The sequence below is a fragment of the Colobus angolensis genome, unplaced genomic scaffold (assembly GCF_000951035.1).
Source record: "Colobus angolensis palliatus isolate OR3802 unplaced genomic scaffold, Cang.pa_1.0 Scaffold345, whole genome shotgun sequence".
Lineage (NCBI taxonomy): Eukaryota > Metazoa > Chordata > Mammalia > Primates > Cercopithecidae > Colobus > Colobus angolensis.
Window position 1 is genome coordinate 461,072 of NW_012116766.1, and position 15,527 is coordinate 476,598.

The 15,527-nt window shown below is 40.1% G+C and overlaps 1 protein-coding gene across 1 annotated transcript in view; it reads left to right on the top strand.

Moving 5' to 3' along the window:
- The first annotated feature begins 3,158 nt into the window (after window positions 1-3,158).
- PRDM5 (PR domain containing 5) overlaps window positions 3,159-15,527 on the top strand; it is a 232,940-nt gene continuing 220,571 nt past the window's right edge. The window contains exon 1 of the mRNA XM_011952701.1: window positions 3,159-3,501. Within this exon, the coding sequence (XP_011808091.1) occupies window positions 3,409-3,501 (93 nt within the window). The 5' untranslated portion in view covers window positions 3,159-3,408. The remainder of the gene's footprint in view (window positions 3,502-15,527) is intronic.

Consider the following 15,527-nt stretch of genomic DNA (forward strand, 5'->3'; position numbering starts at 1 on the left):
AAAAATTTTATGATTTTTTTTTTTGGTGCTACACACAAGTGTATGGTACCTTTCTAAAAATCAAGACATTAAGAAAAATTTAATCTTCACACTTTTTCAGGTTTCGGGGACATCTTTTCATGGTGCCATTGCTATTGTAGAATCAATGCTAAGGATAGATGTTTTAAGAGCAAGAATCTGACACCCTTACCCTGCATTTTATTTTAACAAACTTGTTTTTAATCATACCAACTAAATCTTTATTCTTTTCTGCTCTGGAAACTTGGTTTTATATTCAATTATTACAAAAGCCCTCTGGTTCTCTGGTAACTGAAGACAAATATGTTTCAGGTTATTATCATTATTATTTTTTCTATCAATCAGGCTTTTAGTCTACCATGGTGCTTGGAATCAGTCATCAATAACCAAGACACAATTAAAAGAGTTCAACAGTATGTGTAAATACTGACAGTATGGCAAAATAATTAATTAATATACAGTCATAATTCAAGCCTTCCCTAAAAACAAGGCCCACTCAACTATATATGTTTAAATGCAATAACTAGAGCTTGCTTTATCAATGAAGAAAATTCCCCCAAAAGCAAATTTGAAAGTAAGGAACAATGTATTTTGAATAATTTCTTGTGTGTCAAGACAGTGCAATATTTTCTAGAATAAGTAAATCAAGTGCATGGTAGTACTTTAATATCAATTTTTTGATTTTCTTATTTATTTTTTTTAAAGACTGGATTTAAACTGTTGATATAAAGCAGACTTTTAATTTCCCGTTTTTCAAAGATAATATTGAAAGGTCACTTACTAGCTTTTAAAGTTTTGAGAAATGACTCATTGTACTACCACTGTCTTATAGGCTTCAAAATCAAATATCCGGTCAGTATTGTGCATTTTGATTTGGCAAACATGTATCCTTTTTATGTGCTGTAATGGAACTTATTATTTTAAGAATTTTTTATTGCTAGTTTCCATGTTTTAGTTAGTAGATCTTCAGAACACTCCATTAAATAAATAAAAAAGAACATTGCATGCTTTAATGAAATATACTGAGTGTGTCAATTGTAACAAAAATATCTGATCGAGCTTCATAAAATATCTGGAAAGTTTCTCATCTTATTGATTTCAGGTTTATCTTTTAAATTTTATTTATGTACTTTTACCAGTTTCTAATTAGTAAAGATGCCTACATTCAGAGAGGGGCATTCTCAAGGCTGCAGCCTTGCTCCCCAGAAAGACAGCATGCATACCAATATTTGAGAGATATGACTAAATAAGGATCCCTAAATAAGGATTGATTCAGACTAAAACCAAAAAACATGTTTTCCTCTCCAAGTGATCAAAAGCTGTGGAAATTCTCACGCCCAAAGAGACAGTGGCATAGCATTTGACTGAGAGCCCTGTATGGTTTGAGGGTGGCTGGAAGCCTGTGTTTGACAAAGAGCTGGATGCTCCAGGAAAATGCCAGGGCCCCACCTTCTGGACTGTGGTCTGGTTCCAGCTGGGCCCAGTGGATCTGGTCTGGCTTGGTTTCAGCCCTGGTTCAAACGACCCCTGGAAAACCTACTTAGTCCAGTTCCTTGTGAGGCACAACAAAAAGCCAAGTAAATTATAGGCTCACCATATAATTTTGGAACATCTCAGGTCACCCTCAGAAGTGACTTTCATTCAAGACATATTTACTGAACACCTACTACGTTTCAAGGCCATGGAACTCCAAATTCCCCCAAAAGAGAGTTTTTGTTTTTATTGATTTATTTTCCCCTAGAGAAGTTAAAGATCTTCTGTGGCAAGTCAAAGGTACAAAAACTCACAGAGTGGCTAAGTGTTCCTCTCCCTGCTGTGAAAGCTAAACTTGTATTTCTTAGAAAGAGGATCACGTAATCATTTACTATGTTCCTTAAAGTCTCCGAATATTGACATTACATGATTTTTTTTTTCCCATAAGGCCTTTTGTTCTTGCTTTTTAAACCTTTTTCCAAACTTGAATCAAAATCTACATCGGGGCTGGGTTTGGTAGCTCAAGTGTATAATCCCAGCACTTCAGGAGGCTAACGCCGGAGGATCCCTTGAGCCCAGGAGTTCAAGATCAAGATCAGCCTGGGAGACATAGCTAGGCCCTATCTACAAAAAAAAAAAAAAAAAAATTCTACTTGGGAACTGTCTATGTTCCAAGGGTTTCTTGCAGAAACAGGAATCGTTTCTGTGGTGTGTGTGTAGTCTATAATTTTGTCAGACTTTTGTGTGTGCTTTTAATGGTTTATGAGAACATCAATTAACAACATCAAATGGTTTCCAAGACAAGACCCTAGAGTAGATAATTACCATATCAAGAGAAATGAGTAGATGACCCCAGGCTCACCTTGAAGGATGAAACAGGCTTTTAAAGGTCCTGGGCACACTGCACAGCCTAATAGCTTATTAAAAACACTAGAACAACACTTGTGACTTTATTTCATTGTTGTGGCACCAGATTCTATTGTTTGGGTGTCCCCTCCTGTCTCCCACAAATCCACTTCCCTATGTCTGAAAATCCGTAATAGGTCTAATGATTATCAAGCAAGGGAAGTCTCAGCAATACTGTACCTTGAGAAGTGTAAGAACTTCCCAGAGGTTATGTTACCATAACATATCTAGTTTCTAGTGCTTTAAACATTAAATTGTTTGCAACGTATTTCTCCGTACGTTAATCAACATACTTTGCGATCCCTTATTAAGTTCTAGCTTCTGCAACAAACGTGAAAAACAGCAAGGATGCGTAACTCAAATGTGAGAAGCACGGAAATTTCCTAGACCGCAGGGTTCGTTCTCAGTAGTCGGCAATAAGCTGGTTTTCAGAGTCAGAACTTGATAAAGTTGTTTTGGAGGATGCCCCAGCTGTGTGAAGGTCCATTTCGTTTTGCATCTGAAGAGAAGCAAGCGAGACTTCCCCACCTGGAGTAATGGTTCAGCGGGGCAAGGTTCGAACACCCAGAGCTGGACAAAGGCGGGAACGCACGCCGCCGCGCCGGGGCTAGGGGTGCTGACGGCCCGCGTAGCTCGTGGGCCTCCGGGTTTGAGGCCCCGGGGTCAGCCCTGCTACGGGCTTCGCGCCCGGGCGCGGGTCCGAGCAGCCAACTTCGGGCCAATCAGCGAGCGGCGTCCTGGCGCCCGCAGCGCCCAGGCTCGCGCCCCCAGCACCCCCGCAGCAGGAATGGCAGCAACGGATCCGGGCCGAGCCCGACCCGGGACGAGGAGGGGCTGAGCCGCGGGGGATCCTGGAATCGGCAGGGAGGTGGGGATTCTGGGAGGAAAACTCCATTTCCTCTTTCCCTGCCGGCTTCTCCCCTCTACCCTGGCACCCCAAATTTCGATGTGTCGCCTGCCGGGCGCTGAGCGCCGGTGTTGAGAGAGGCGGTGGCCGCCGCGGCCAAGAAAATGCTGGGCATGTACGTGCCGGACAGGTTCTCCCTGAAGTCCTCCCGGGTTCAGGACGGGATGGGGCTCTACACGGCCCGCAGAGTGCGAAAGGTGGGTGACCCGGCGGCGGCCTGCGCGCCCCTGCACCTCGCGCGCCCTGCGCCCGGAGTCGCCCTGCCGCAGGGCCTGGGGCGCGGCGGGCTTCCCCCACTGTCGCCCCTCGCCCGGACCGGGCCAGGCGTCCGCGGGACGGCTGGGGACCGCGGGGCGCGGCGGGAGTGGCCTTTACTCGCTGCGCCACCCGAGCAGGCAGCGCCACGTAGGTGGCGGCGGAGCGCGCTCCGCTGCCGGCCGGTCCAGGGGCGGAACTGCCACCGGCCTCCCTGCTGCAAGATGTCTTTCCTCTCTCCCGCAGGAAGTGAGCGCGGCAGGAGCCTCCCTCTTCCTCGGTTACGGGTGTGAGCTGTGTGAGCTGCGTCTTTGCGTTGGCAAAGGCACGCGTGGGCGGGAGTCTTCCCCCGCGCGCACAGTGCTCCGCCGCCGCCTCTTTTCCTTTAGGATGAATTAATGTGGCTAGAAACCTCCAACTTTCCGTGCGGGGATGGGAAGAACAGCCCAGAGCGCCGCTCCACACAGGCCGTAGAATCTCATTCATACACCCAGCATTTCCTTCCCTCCTGGAATGTGTTATATGTGCCTTCAGGGAGGTGCCAACCAGATGATCTTTGAATGTCTGTACCTTTTTTCTCTGATTTTTTTTTTTTTTGGATTTGTCTCCAACATCGGTTCGATCTCTCCAGCCAGAAAGTTACAGGCATGTGGTGAGAGGAAGCACATTGCTCCGTTCATACAAGAAGGGCCAGGAAGTGTTGGATGTTGAAAGCAAAGGCCTAGGAAGAGAGGCCACAGGAACAGTCCAGCTCTTTGGATTTGATCTTATTATGACTTGTTAGAGTCGTCCTAGCCTCCCTCGTCCCCTTTTCTTAGTAGATATTTTGTAAGATGGAGGTTTGGGCAACAACAGGCTTGTTCAGGTAAGGTATGTTAACAAGAGGTTCAGAGGATGCAGTCAGAGACACTAGGGTGTCTTTCATCTGCATTTAACCCCTTCCCCTTAGCCTCTGACCTAAAGAGCTAGTGAAGAGTAGTAGAAGGTGCTACTAATCTCCAAAAAAGGGCTTCATTGACAACATGATCTCCAGTCATCCTTCAGGGCAAAATTGGAAAAAATAAACCACTTATTTATTTTTTCAAATGGGAGTTGGGGAGAATGTTCAAATGTTAAAAACAGGAATAAATACTTTATCTGAATTAGAGATGTATTGAATAGTTGCCAAATGGCCAAATGTTAAAATCAACATTTTTTGAAGGCCAAATACAACCATCACCAGATGACTTCTGTACAGAGTTCAAATTCTGCTTTTAATTCATTCTTAAAAGATTTGAAAAATTCTCAGACCTTCCTTAAAGGTTTCTGGCTTAAATGTAATTACTTTAAAAATTAAACACAGTTCTTAAAAATCATTTTATTTAATGTTATGAATAGTACTATACCAAACAACTCTACAAAGATTAGAATTATTACATAATTCTTGTTGTTTCCTTATATTACCATATAGGTTTTTAGAAACAGCTGGCCAACCTCCTTTCTTTTGAGATTTTTGAAATTATTAATTTCAGCTTATTTTTTCATATATTTGATTCTTTGTAAGTATTTTATTTTTGGGCGTGTGATGAAATGAACAGCTTCCAAAATCATCATATATTATTGCATCACTTTACTATTGCAATGATACTTATCTTTTCTTGGCCAGTTTAACTTTAATATATAAAACACATAGAGATTTTCATCCAGATCACATTTAGAATGCTTCCCTATATTTCAAAGTGAATATGCAGATGTTTGCTATGAATCCAAACTATTATTGACATTTAGTTATGATCCCAAAATATTCAGTCACAAGGTCATGGACAGGTTTGTTGATCTCAGAACTGACCCTAAAGCAAGCTTCAGTTCCTTTTCCTTCCAAAATCTGAGGACAAAGACAAGGCTAAAGCCAAATAGCAGACTTTAGCTGAATTGTAAGGCTGCAGCTGAGTATCAATGCATCCCTTACATGCTTGTGGAAGGCAAACGGTCCCTCAATTCTTAGGTATTTTCCAAGTTACCTTGTACTAGACCTAATTCTGGCCATAAATCAAGGGACCTGAGAAGAGAGATTGATCAGCAGCTACATCAAGGACCTTACTTAAAAGTTTTCATGCTCTCTATTCTAAACAAACTTTGGAAGATACCACTTTTAATACATGTGTTGGAAATTACAGATGTTTTGCCACACTTTTATAACACATCTGCTTGTATAACACTCCTGTTTTAGAAAGTGATTGCAATTCAAGCCATCTGTTGATTTCAAATTCAGAGAATCTAATCCAGACTGAGGTTGGGAAATCTTGCTAGAAACCCCACCCACATTACATTCACCAGGTTGAGATGGGATTTTCTTGCTGGTGGGACCCCTTAATCCTTCTCTAGTCCTACCCCTTTTCATGCAGTGCTTCCTAGAGTGGTGGTGTCTTTGCAGCAGAATCACCTAATTCCCTGTCTTTACCTTAGTCCTTCTAGTTTTTTCCTTGGCAATTATCCTTTTTTGCTGGTCTGTTGCCTCTAATTTTTTTTCCTCAGTATAAAAATCTGTATAGTGACAATTCAAGAAAAGGAAAAGAGTCAGTTAGAAAGCTTTTGAGAAGAAAAAGGAGACCTGAGTTCATTCACACTTTTACACATTGTGATTTGCTAATAATCAGAATAAGGAAAAATAATAAAATTGAAACTTTTTGCATGCTGTGTGCCAGACCCTGTCTAATGCTTGCTGTGTTTTCTCAGGAGCACAGTTGAATGCTTCAGTGAAAATGTGGCATTTTAGGTTGCAAAGTATTATGCAGATTAAAATTAATATTAGTTACTCAAAACTCATAAATTAAGTATGCATCCAATAAAAATTTAAAGTTAAGCAAACACCTTACTACATTACATTTTTTGTTTCACGACCATTTTTTTTCCTAGCTTGCTTATATGATTGACCACCAGTGGGTGGTCTTTTTGACATTGTGCCTGCAACTGCAAAGTGGAAAGGTTATTTCAAGCTCTCAGATTATGTGATTTTAAGGGAAAGATTAAGGTGGAAAAATACTACTTGCAGCTTTCTTTCCCTTTAGATATTTTAGGATGTAGGTTTTTCTTCTCTGACTTTCAGTCATTTAATCATTCATATGTGGCGGGTACTATACAAGGTCCTGGGGATACACAGGTGAGCAAGACAGACAAGGTCTTTTTCTTCAAGGAGCTTGCTTTCTTGTGTGGGGAGATAGGCAGTAAACAAGTAGAAAATGGAAAATTACCAAAATGATTGAGGCGTGTGTTAAATTAATTGCAGGAAATAAACAGGATGAGGCATTAAAGAGTAAATGAGGGGTGGGTCTACTTTAGGAGGGCCAGCAGGGAAGGCTTCTCAGGGGAAATGACATCTGAGCAGAGAGCTGAAGTCGCTGAGCCAGCCAGGAGATTCTCTGGGAAGAGAAATGCAGGGAGCCAACCTGTTCAGTGTAAAGCTCTTCCTGCTTCAAAGTGTCTGTCTCTGGGCTTTGGCCAGAGGCATGCTTCCCAGCCTGTGGGATGGCCACTTGGCAGGCTGTAACTTTTTAGGAGAAATAAAGTATTGTCTCCACCTCTCCTTTTGTAAAATTATATCTTGTAATTTTTTTGCTAAGTTAACAGACGTCATCTAATTGGCACATCCTCCTTTTACAGGTGAGAACACTGAAGCCCAGAGACTTGTAGGGAGTCTTACAGCGCACAGTTACCTCTCAGATTCCTATGCCTTCCACAGTTCCAACTCCCTCCTTTCCAAACCAAGACACACACCTTGATTCTTACTGAGAGATTTATACTAAGATCATTTGGTGAAGTAAAATCCTAAGTAAAAATAAATAAATAAATACATACATACATACATACCTGAAGTAAAGGCTTAAAGGTGAGTTTGTAAACATATAGTAAGATTTTCAAACAAAAGTCAAATTTTACAAAGTTAAAAAAAATCAAAGAGAGAAAAAAGCTGAAACAGATAAGTAAATAAAAACCTGTAGAGGAAAAATCACCATGCATAAATGTTAATACAGGAAGACCAGACTTTGGAGGATGAGGTGTTGTGTTGATCAGCGTAGAAGGTGACTTGTCTGAAGAAACATGGATTTGTATCCTAGGGCTAAAAATCTGCCAGCCAGTGTTTGCTTACGTTTCCTGGTGGCTGATGATAACTTATCTGGAAACATTATTGAAGAAATATAATCATGAAGCCTGCCATATATGCTGTCTCTTCCCTGTTTTCACACATTCACACTTCTCCTTAGTGACTCAAGGCAGCTTTGTATTTCCTGGTGGTGTTAAACATTTTTTTAAATGATGTAACTACTATAACATTTTCTCCAAAACTATGTATTTTTTTGTGTGTGTGTGATAATGGCAGCTACAATTAATTCAACAAATATTTATTGAACTATGGCAGTTTTTAGGCACTGTTTTAGTTACTAGTGGCAGAAGAGCGAGTGACAGAGACAACAGTCACTAGATGCTTTACACAGTTTTTAGTGAAGTCCTGCGGTAAGCCTGCAAGGGGCTGTTAGTATCCCTGTTTTGTAGATGAGAGAGCTGATGTTGAGGAAGATTATATCAATCATAAGTGGATTAATGAAAATTTGAACTCAGGTCATTCCATATACCCTTTTCCTTAAAAATGTTTTTTTCTCTATTCTGATAAAATGCTATATTCACAAATATACAAACACATGCACACTTTTAAACAAACATGAGTTTACGAAAATAAGAAAAAAGAGTAAACTCACTTCATCATCTCACATTTTTCATTCCATGGTATCTTGTGGAAATTCCTTTAAGTTACCTACCTTGGCTCTGTTTTTTTTAATGTCTGAATATAGTCTATGCCGTGGATGTGCCGTAATTTGTATTTATTTAGGTCTTGTTTTACACATTCATTTAACAAATCTTTATCACTGTATATGCCAAGACCTATACTATTCACTTTGGGGTACAATAGTGAAGAAAATAGGTATTCTGGCTCTTGGGGAGCTTGCATTCCAGTGAGGGAAGACACAAAATAACAGACCTATCAGACCTAACTTTTATACTGTGTTAAATATGATAAGCATTATAGGAAAAAGAAGAAGAGCTAGGTATGGTTGACTTGGCAGAAACGGTGTGTGGGTGTGTGTGTGTGATGTTATAAATGTTAGATGGGTCAGTTAATCCTCACTAAACAGGAGAGATTTGGGCAATTATTTGAAGGGTGGTAGGAAATTAGCCAAACATATATCTGCGGGAAGAGCATTCTAAGTGCAGAAGGGCAGCTACAGTAAAGGACCTAAGACAGGAGTTTGCCTGTTGTGGTCCAAGAACAAGGTGGTCAGTGTGGCTGGAATGGAGTGAACAAGCGGGCAGGTAGTTGAGGAGGTCAGAGGGCTAGTGAAGGGATGAGTATTAGGGGGAGATCCACTGCTTAGAGCCCTTTAGGCCACTGCAAAGCCTTTGGCTTTTACTTTGAGTGAAAGGAGAAGGCACTGCTGAGTTTTGAGCAAAGGAGTGACATAGGTTTATCAAGCATGACTCTGGCTGTTCTGTTGAGAATAGTTTGCCCGTTTATCAAGCATGACTCTGGCTGTTCTATTCAGAATAGTTTGCCACAGGACAAGTGTGTAAACTGGGAGAGTTAGGATTCTACTGCAGTAATCCATGTGAGAGGTGATGACAGTTTCGACCAAGATAGTGGCTACTTTGGTAGTGTAGGGGTAATAGAACATGCTGATAGGATTGGATGTGAAGTGTGAAAGAATGGAAAGGATTCAGGATGATTCCAAGGATTTTAGCCTGAGGAATTGGAAGGATTGGATTGTCGGCCAGCAACTGAGATGGGGAAGGTTGTGAGCAGAGCAGGTTTGAAGAGGGCAGATCAGGGCTTCAGTTTAAGGCATGTTGTTTTTGAGATGTCTGTTACACAGCAAGGGGATATGCCAAAGTGAGATACAATTGTATAATGCAATTCCTCCTTCCCATTCTTTAAAATGTCACATATTTTATGTTACATGTTATAAATCTTACAGTACATTTTTACTCTTGTTTCTTTAGATCATCAGTGATCTTTTAGAGCAATTAAAAGGAAGACAAATTGTCTTTGTTATGTACCTTCACTTTTTACCATTACATACATACATTTATTTATTTATTTATTTGTTCATTTATTTATTTATTTATTTATTCGGCAGAGTCTTGCTCTGTTGTCCAGGCTAAAGTGCAGAGGCACGATCTCAGCTCACTGCAACCTTTGTCTCCCAGGTTCAAGCTATTCTCCTGCCTCAACCTCCTGAGTAGCTGTGATTACAGGCACCTACCACCACACTTGGCTAATTTTTATATTTTTAGTAGGGTTTTACCATGTTGGCCAGGCTGATCTCGAACTCCTGACCTCAAGTGATTTGCCCACCTCGGCCTCCCAAAGTGCTGGGATTACAGGCGTGAACCACTGTGCCTGGCCCATTTGTTTATTTTGAACTAAGTTTCTGTCTGGTATCATATTCTGAATGCTGAAGAACTTCATTTAACATTTCTTACATCACTTGTCTTCTGGCAATGAATTTTCTCAGCCTTTATCTGCACTTCTGCCCTGCTGTTGTTCTTCTTCCCACAATGGACTTCGCTGTGTTATTTTTTGGTGTGGGGTGAGCTGATAGTGAAGGGTATGGGAGAAGGGTCTCTGTTGTCTTGTTCCATTCTCTCTCTTATATAGGCTTTCTCTGCCTGGGCCCTGGGAGTTGGGCTTTCTCAATATGCCTGTTCCTCTTCCCCAGGAGAGCTAATCTTTTGCCTTGTGTCAGTGGTTGGTCTTTTGTGGGTGAATATTTCTTGTCCCTTCCCCAGTGGTAGGGGTCCTTTGATGGTTGTGGTCTAAGTGCTTGAGCCTGTACTGTTTCCTGCCCTTCTCCCCACAGTGGTGGATCTTTACTGGGGTCATCCTGGGGATGACATAGTTTGCTGCTTTTCTTGCAGTAGCTAAAGACTTTCTTCTGATATGAGAAAAAGGTCAGGACAGGAGGTGTACACTGTCATGCCATTCTTGCAGCAGCTGCTGTTTCGCTCTTGCATGCCAGCACCACTGAGGAAGTCTCTCTTTGTTTTCCCATCTGTTCCCAAACCTCTCTCACATGGGGAGGTCCTTGGAAAAGAATGTGAGCATGCCTGTGAGCATCCCTTGGGTCTGGGGCTTGCCGTAGTTCTATATCTTCATGCTGTTTCACATTCCTCCTTTAGCAAGTTGTTAAAATGTTAGTTGATTTTTTACTTGTTTGGATGGTGGATAGAGGAGGACACTGGCCACAGGTAAGCTAGTGCTCTCCTTAAGAAAAGTTATGATTTTGCAGTTTTATCATTCTCATTGTTAGGATAGTAGTGATACTCCTACTAACCTTCTTGTTGGAAACTGAACTTTTATGTATTTTTTATTTCAATAGCTTTAGGGGTACAAGTGGTTTTTGGTTACATGGATGAATTGTATAGTGGTGAAGTTTGAGATTTTGGTGTACCCCTCACTGAGTAATGTATATTATATCCAATATGGAGTTTGGATACCCCTCCTAGCCTATCACTTCTGAGTGTCCAGTGTTCATTATACCACTCTGTATGCCTTTGTGTACCCACAGCTTAGCTCCCATTTGGAAGTGAGAACATATGGTATTTGACTTTCCATTCCTGAGTTACTTCACTTAGAATAATGGCCTCCAGCTAGATCAAAGCTGCTGCCAGAGACATTATTTTGTTATTTTTTATGGCTGAGTAGTCTTCCATTGTGTATATATACCACATTTTCTTTTATCAACTCATAGGCTGATGGGCACTTAGGTTGATTCTGTATCTTTATAATTGTGAATTGGGCTGTGATAAACTACATATGCAGGTGTCTTTTTGATACAATGCAGTTGATACAAAGCATTTCCCCTGCTTGCACTCACTCTGTCCTGCAGCCCTGTGAAGAAGGTGCCTACTTCTCCTTTGCCTTGCACCATGATTCTGAGTTTCCTGAGGCCTCCCTCAGCAATGTGGAACTGTGAGCTAATTAAACCTCTTTCCTTTATAAATTACCCAGACTTAGGGAAGTTCTTTATAGCAGTGTGAGGATCGACTAATACATTTCTCATCCCTTTAAAAAAATACTGTGGAGTTATGTTTTTATATGTAAGGTTTCCTGGATCTATTCTCTAAATATCATATTTTTATCTGTCCATGGTTTTCACTTGAGGTTTTGTTTTTGAATTTGATTATAAATATCATATTTTTATCTGTCCATAGTTTTCACTTGAGAATTTTTTTTTTGAATTTGATTCTTGTCGTTTTCTTTCAATTAATTCTCTAAAGATAAGTATCTTTAAGTTAATGGTTTTTAACTCTTAAAAGTTTTTTTTTTTTTTCTAGTGCTATATTTGAATCTCCTTAAATTTTCTTAGGTAATTCAGGTATTCCCTTTAGTTGAGGTATTCTGTCTGCTGCAGAACACAGAGTGTGGGTCTCATTTTTCTGCCTTCCTCTTTCTAGCAGCTCTGCTCCTTTGTATGGGCTGTATCCCTTGGTTAACTCACTGGAGCTCAAGACTGGTTATTGAATAGTCCTCTGTGGCTTCAGTCCTGCAGGTGGTAGAAGGCAAATGGGTCTCTCTTCAGTGGGCCTGCACTGGCAGATAGGCTGTCAGTTCCCTGTCAGTCAGCTTTCTGGTCTCCTTGTACTTTCCTGGGTGTCAAGAGCAGGAAAAATTGTGGGTTGTGGCCCCCTCCATCTCTGACTTTCAGATTCTTTTTGGGATTCCCTGGTTTTCAGCCCTTGTCCCTGGTTACTCTGCTGTCTTCTACTTTATTACCAAGTCCACTGGAGAGAACACCTCGCACCAGTTGTCTGTCAGAACCTAAGGCTTCACTTGCACCCATCTGCCCACAGATGCCAGTAGTAGTTGTTTTGCTCAAGAGAAGAAAGTAACTTAGGTTTGAGGGTGAAGGGGAAAGGTGCTGCCTTCAGGTCACCATATACCCACAATTATTATTTTTTCACATCTCTGCATTTCCGTTTTGTGTTATTTCATAAGTGATGCATTTCGTAAAGAAGAATTCCGTTTTATTATAGGCACCACTACATTTCTTTCCCCTGACCTCTGCTATATCAACTGGAGTAAGAGAGACAACTGCAGTAATTAAACTTGGAGTTTTTGTTCTCCCTCTAACAGGAAGTTGGCAGATGGAACAAGATGTTTGTGGCCATTAGTTCAGTGGCTCAAAATGTCAGGGCAGAAGTCTTTGCAATTCTCTTGGACTCACGATGGCTGCTTCAACCCCAGCTATCATACTTATATTCTAGGTGGGGAGAAACAGGATTGGGTATACTCTCCAGTTGACTCAGCTTCATTTAAGAACTTGTGTGATAGTTCCATACAATGATTTCTGCTCGTAGGTTGTTTGTTCCACTCTCTTCAAGATAAATGTAGTATTTTACCTGGATATATTAGTACCCTGAACAAGATCAGTGTTCTAGTACTAAGGGGGATGGATATAGGGAGGCAACTAGTCTGCCTCAGACTTCCTACAGTTTGGAAGGAAGATTGGTTATGTTTCACATTGAACTTTTAATAAACACATTAATATACTATTGAAGGTCTAATTGTATTGCAAGGGCACATACATGCACAGTAGTTCAACATTGAAACATAATTATGTTCTAAGTGGGGACTCCAGTCTTCTTCTGTGAAAAACATCATTATTTCAAATATAAATGACTCAACTGCAGATTGATTCACTTTAATGTATTTAGGTCATCTGTATGTATATTTTTTATTTCTGAACTATTTCAAAGTAAATTACAGACATTGTGACAATTCACCCCTCAATACTTTAGCATAAGGACATTCTCCTAAATAGCCATAATGCCGTTTTAGCAAATCTAACAAAAATAACAGTAATTTCCTAATGTCTTCTAATGCTAGCCCATATTTAAATTACTCCAATTGCCTACAAAATGTTTTTATAGATACTTATTTTTGAACCAGGATCTGATCAAAGACTACATATTACATTTAGTTATGTCTATTAAATATCTCTTTAATTCCTCCCCCCTACTTTTTAACAACAGTGACTCTCTGAAGAGATCATGCCCGTTGTAGAGTATCTCACATCTGGATTTACCTGATTACATTCCCAGGGCTTTATTTAACTTGTTTCTCTATCTTCTATAATTCCTGCCATCTGAAAGTTAGATATAAATATTTCTGGCAAAAATACATTATGGAGGGATGCTGGTTTATTTGTGCTGTGTAATAGTAGGGGGCATATAATGTGTCTGGCTTCCCACTGTTACTGATGCCAACATTGGGTTAAGGTAATTTTTCTATTGTAAATGTACTGTTTCCCCTTTGTTCTTAGCAAGTAATCAGTGAGCTGTTACTACTATATGGATATTTGTTTTCACCATCAACCTTTTGCCTAATGGTTTTAGTATCTGTGGAGAATTCTTGACAAATCAGTAATATTATTAGGGATTTCAAAATGGTCATTTGCTAACTCAGATACTCCCCCTTTATTTATAAGTTAGCATTCTCCTGTAAAGAAGAGCTTTTCATCATCAATTTCTGCTGTCTGGTTATCCTGAACTATGGTTACTATTGAAAAGGCAGGACCAAATGCTTAATTCCTTTTCTTTACTAATTTTAATAATCACTTATCCTCTAATGATAGCAAATGAGATTTTTAAAAAATTTCCTTTTTTCTCTCACTGATGGTATGGACTTACAAATTTGTTAATGTGTTTCGATCAGTTATCCTTTTGTCCCCTTTGAGTCTCGAATTGTTCTAAATTTGGTCTGTGGAAGCTCTTTCTATTGGGATTTAAAAACTGGAAGGAATCTTGGAATCAACTAATCTAAATCCCTAAGTTTTGTAGATAAGGAAACTGAGGCTTAGAAGATAGTGCTTTTCCCCACAATTCTGAGAGAGAGATCTTCAGTGAATCTTGTTTTTAACTTACTAACAACATTCAGCAAAATGAGAGAAAATGGCCCACATTTTTGCAATCATACAGTTTTTGTTTATTAAAAGTTACTGTCTAGTCCAGTGAATAGCAGATTGAATGAATTAATTATCTGCTTTATTCAGAAACAGTTTGAATAAAAACAAAGATGCTGCATTATGGACTGGACATTGGATCAGTCTGAGAAGTGAGTTTGACTCAGACAGTTTGGTGTGTACAGGCTGAATTTATCTTGAAGTCACATTTTATTTGACCTGCACAAAGTGTTGAATTCTTGGAATTCATTGCCAATGTAAAAAATTCAGTGATTTCACACACAAATTTGAGTTAGTAGCTTCTCTAAGAATAATGTATATATCCGGCAACATTGGGTCCACATGGTGATATAGCAACATTCAACTGAAGTGGAAAAAGTTTTTAGGTGGCATGCCCTTTCCACCTTACCTCCTGGCTACTCTCTAATGTATCATTTACATGTTTATTGTTGGGTATCTGATGTTGTGTTGCCTTACTGCCTAACTTGTAAGTGTTTGAGGTGGGGACTCTTGAGATAGAAGCTAAGAAGCCTAGGAAAGTTCTTGCAAATAAATCACAGATCAAAGGTAATACCACTAATGCAGGGACAAATGGACAGCAAGAAAATGGAAGAGCGGACAGTTTTCCTATCTGCTAGTGTGAAATTTTCAGCAGATTTATTACAAAAAGTAAAACCAATGATATCGGGAAATCAGCCAGAAATTTTTGAAGTTTTCAAGAAGAGTGTTTGAAACACTGAATTTTCAAAGATGTTCTTTGAAACCAATGAGAACAAAGATACAACATACCAAAATCTCTGGGACACATTTAAAGGAGTGTGTAGAGGGAAATTTATAGCACTAAATGCCCACAAGAGAAAGCTGGAAAGATCTAAAATTGACACCCTAACATCACAATTAAAAGAACTAGAGAAGCAAGAGCAAACACATTCAAAAGCTAGCAGAAGGCAAGAAATAACTAAGATCAGAGCAGA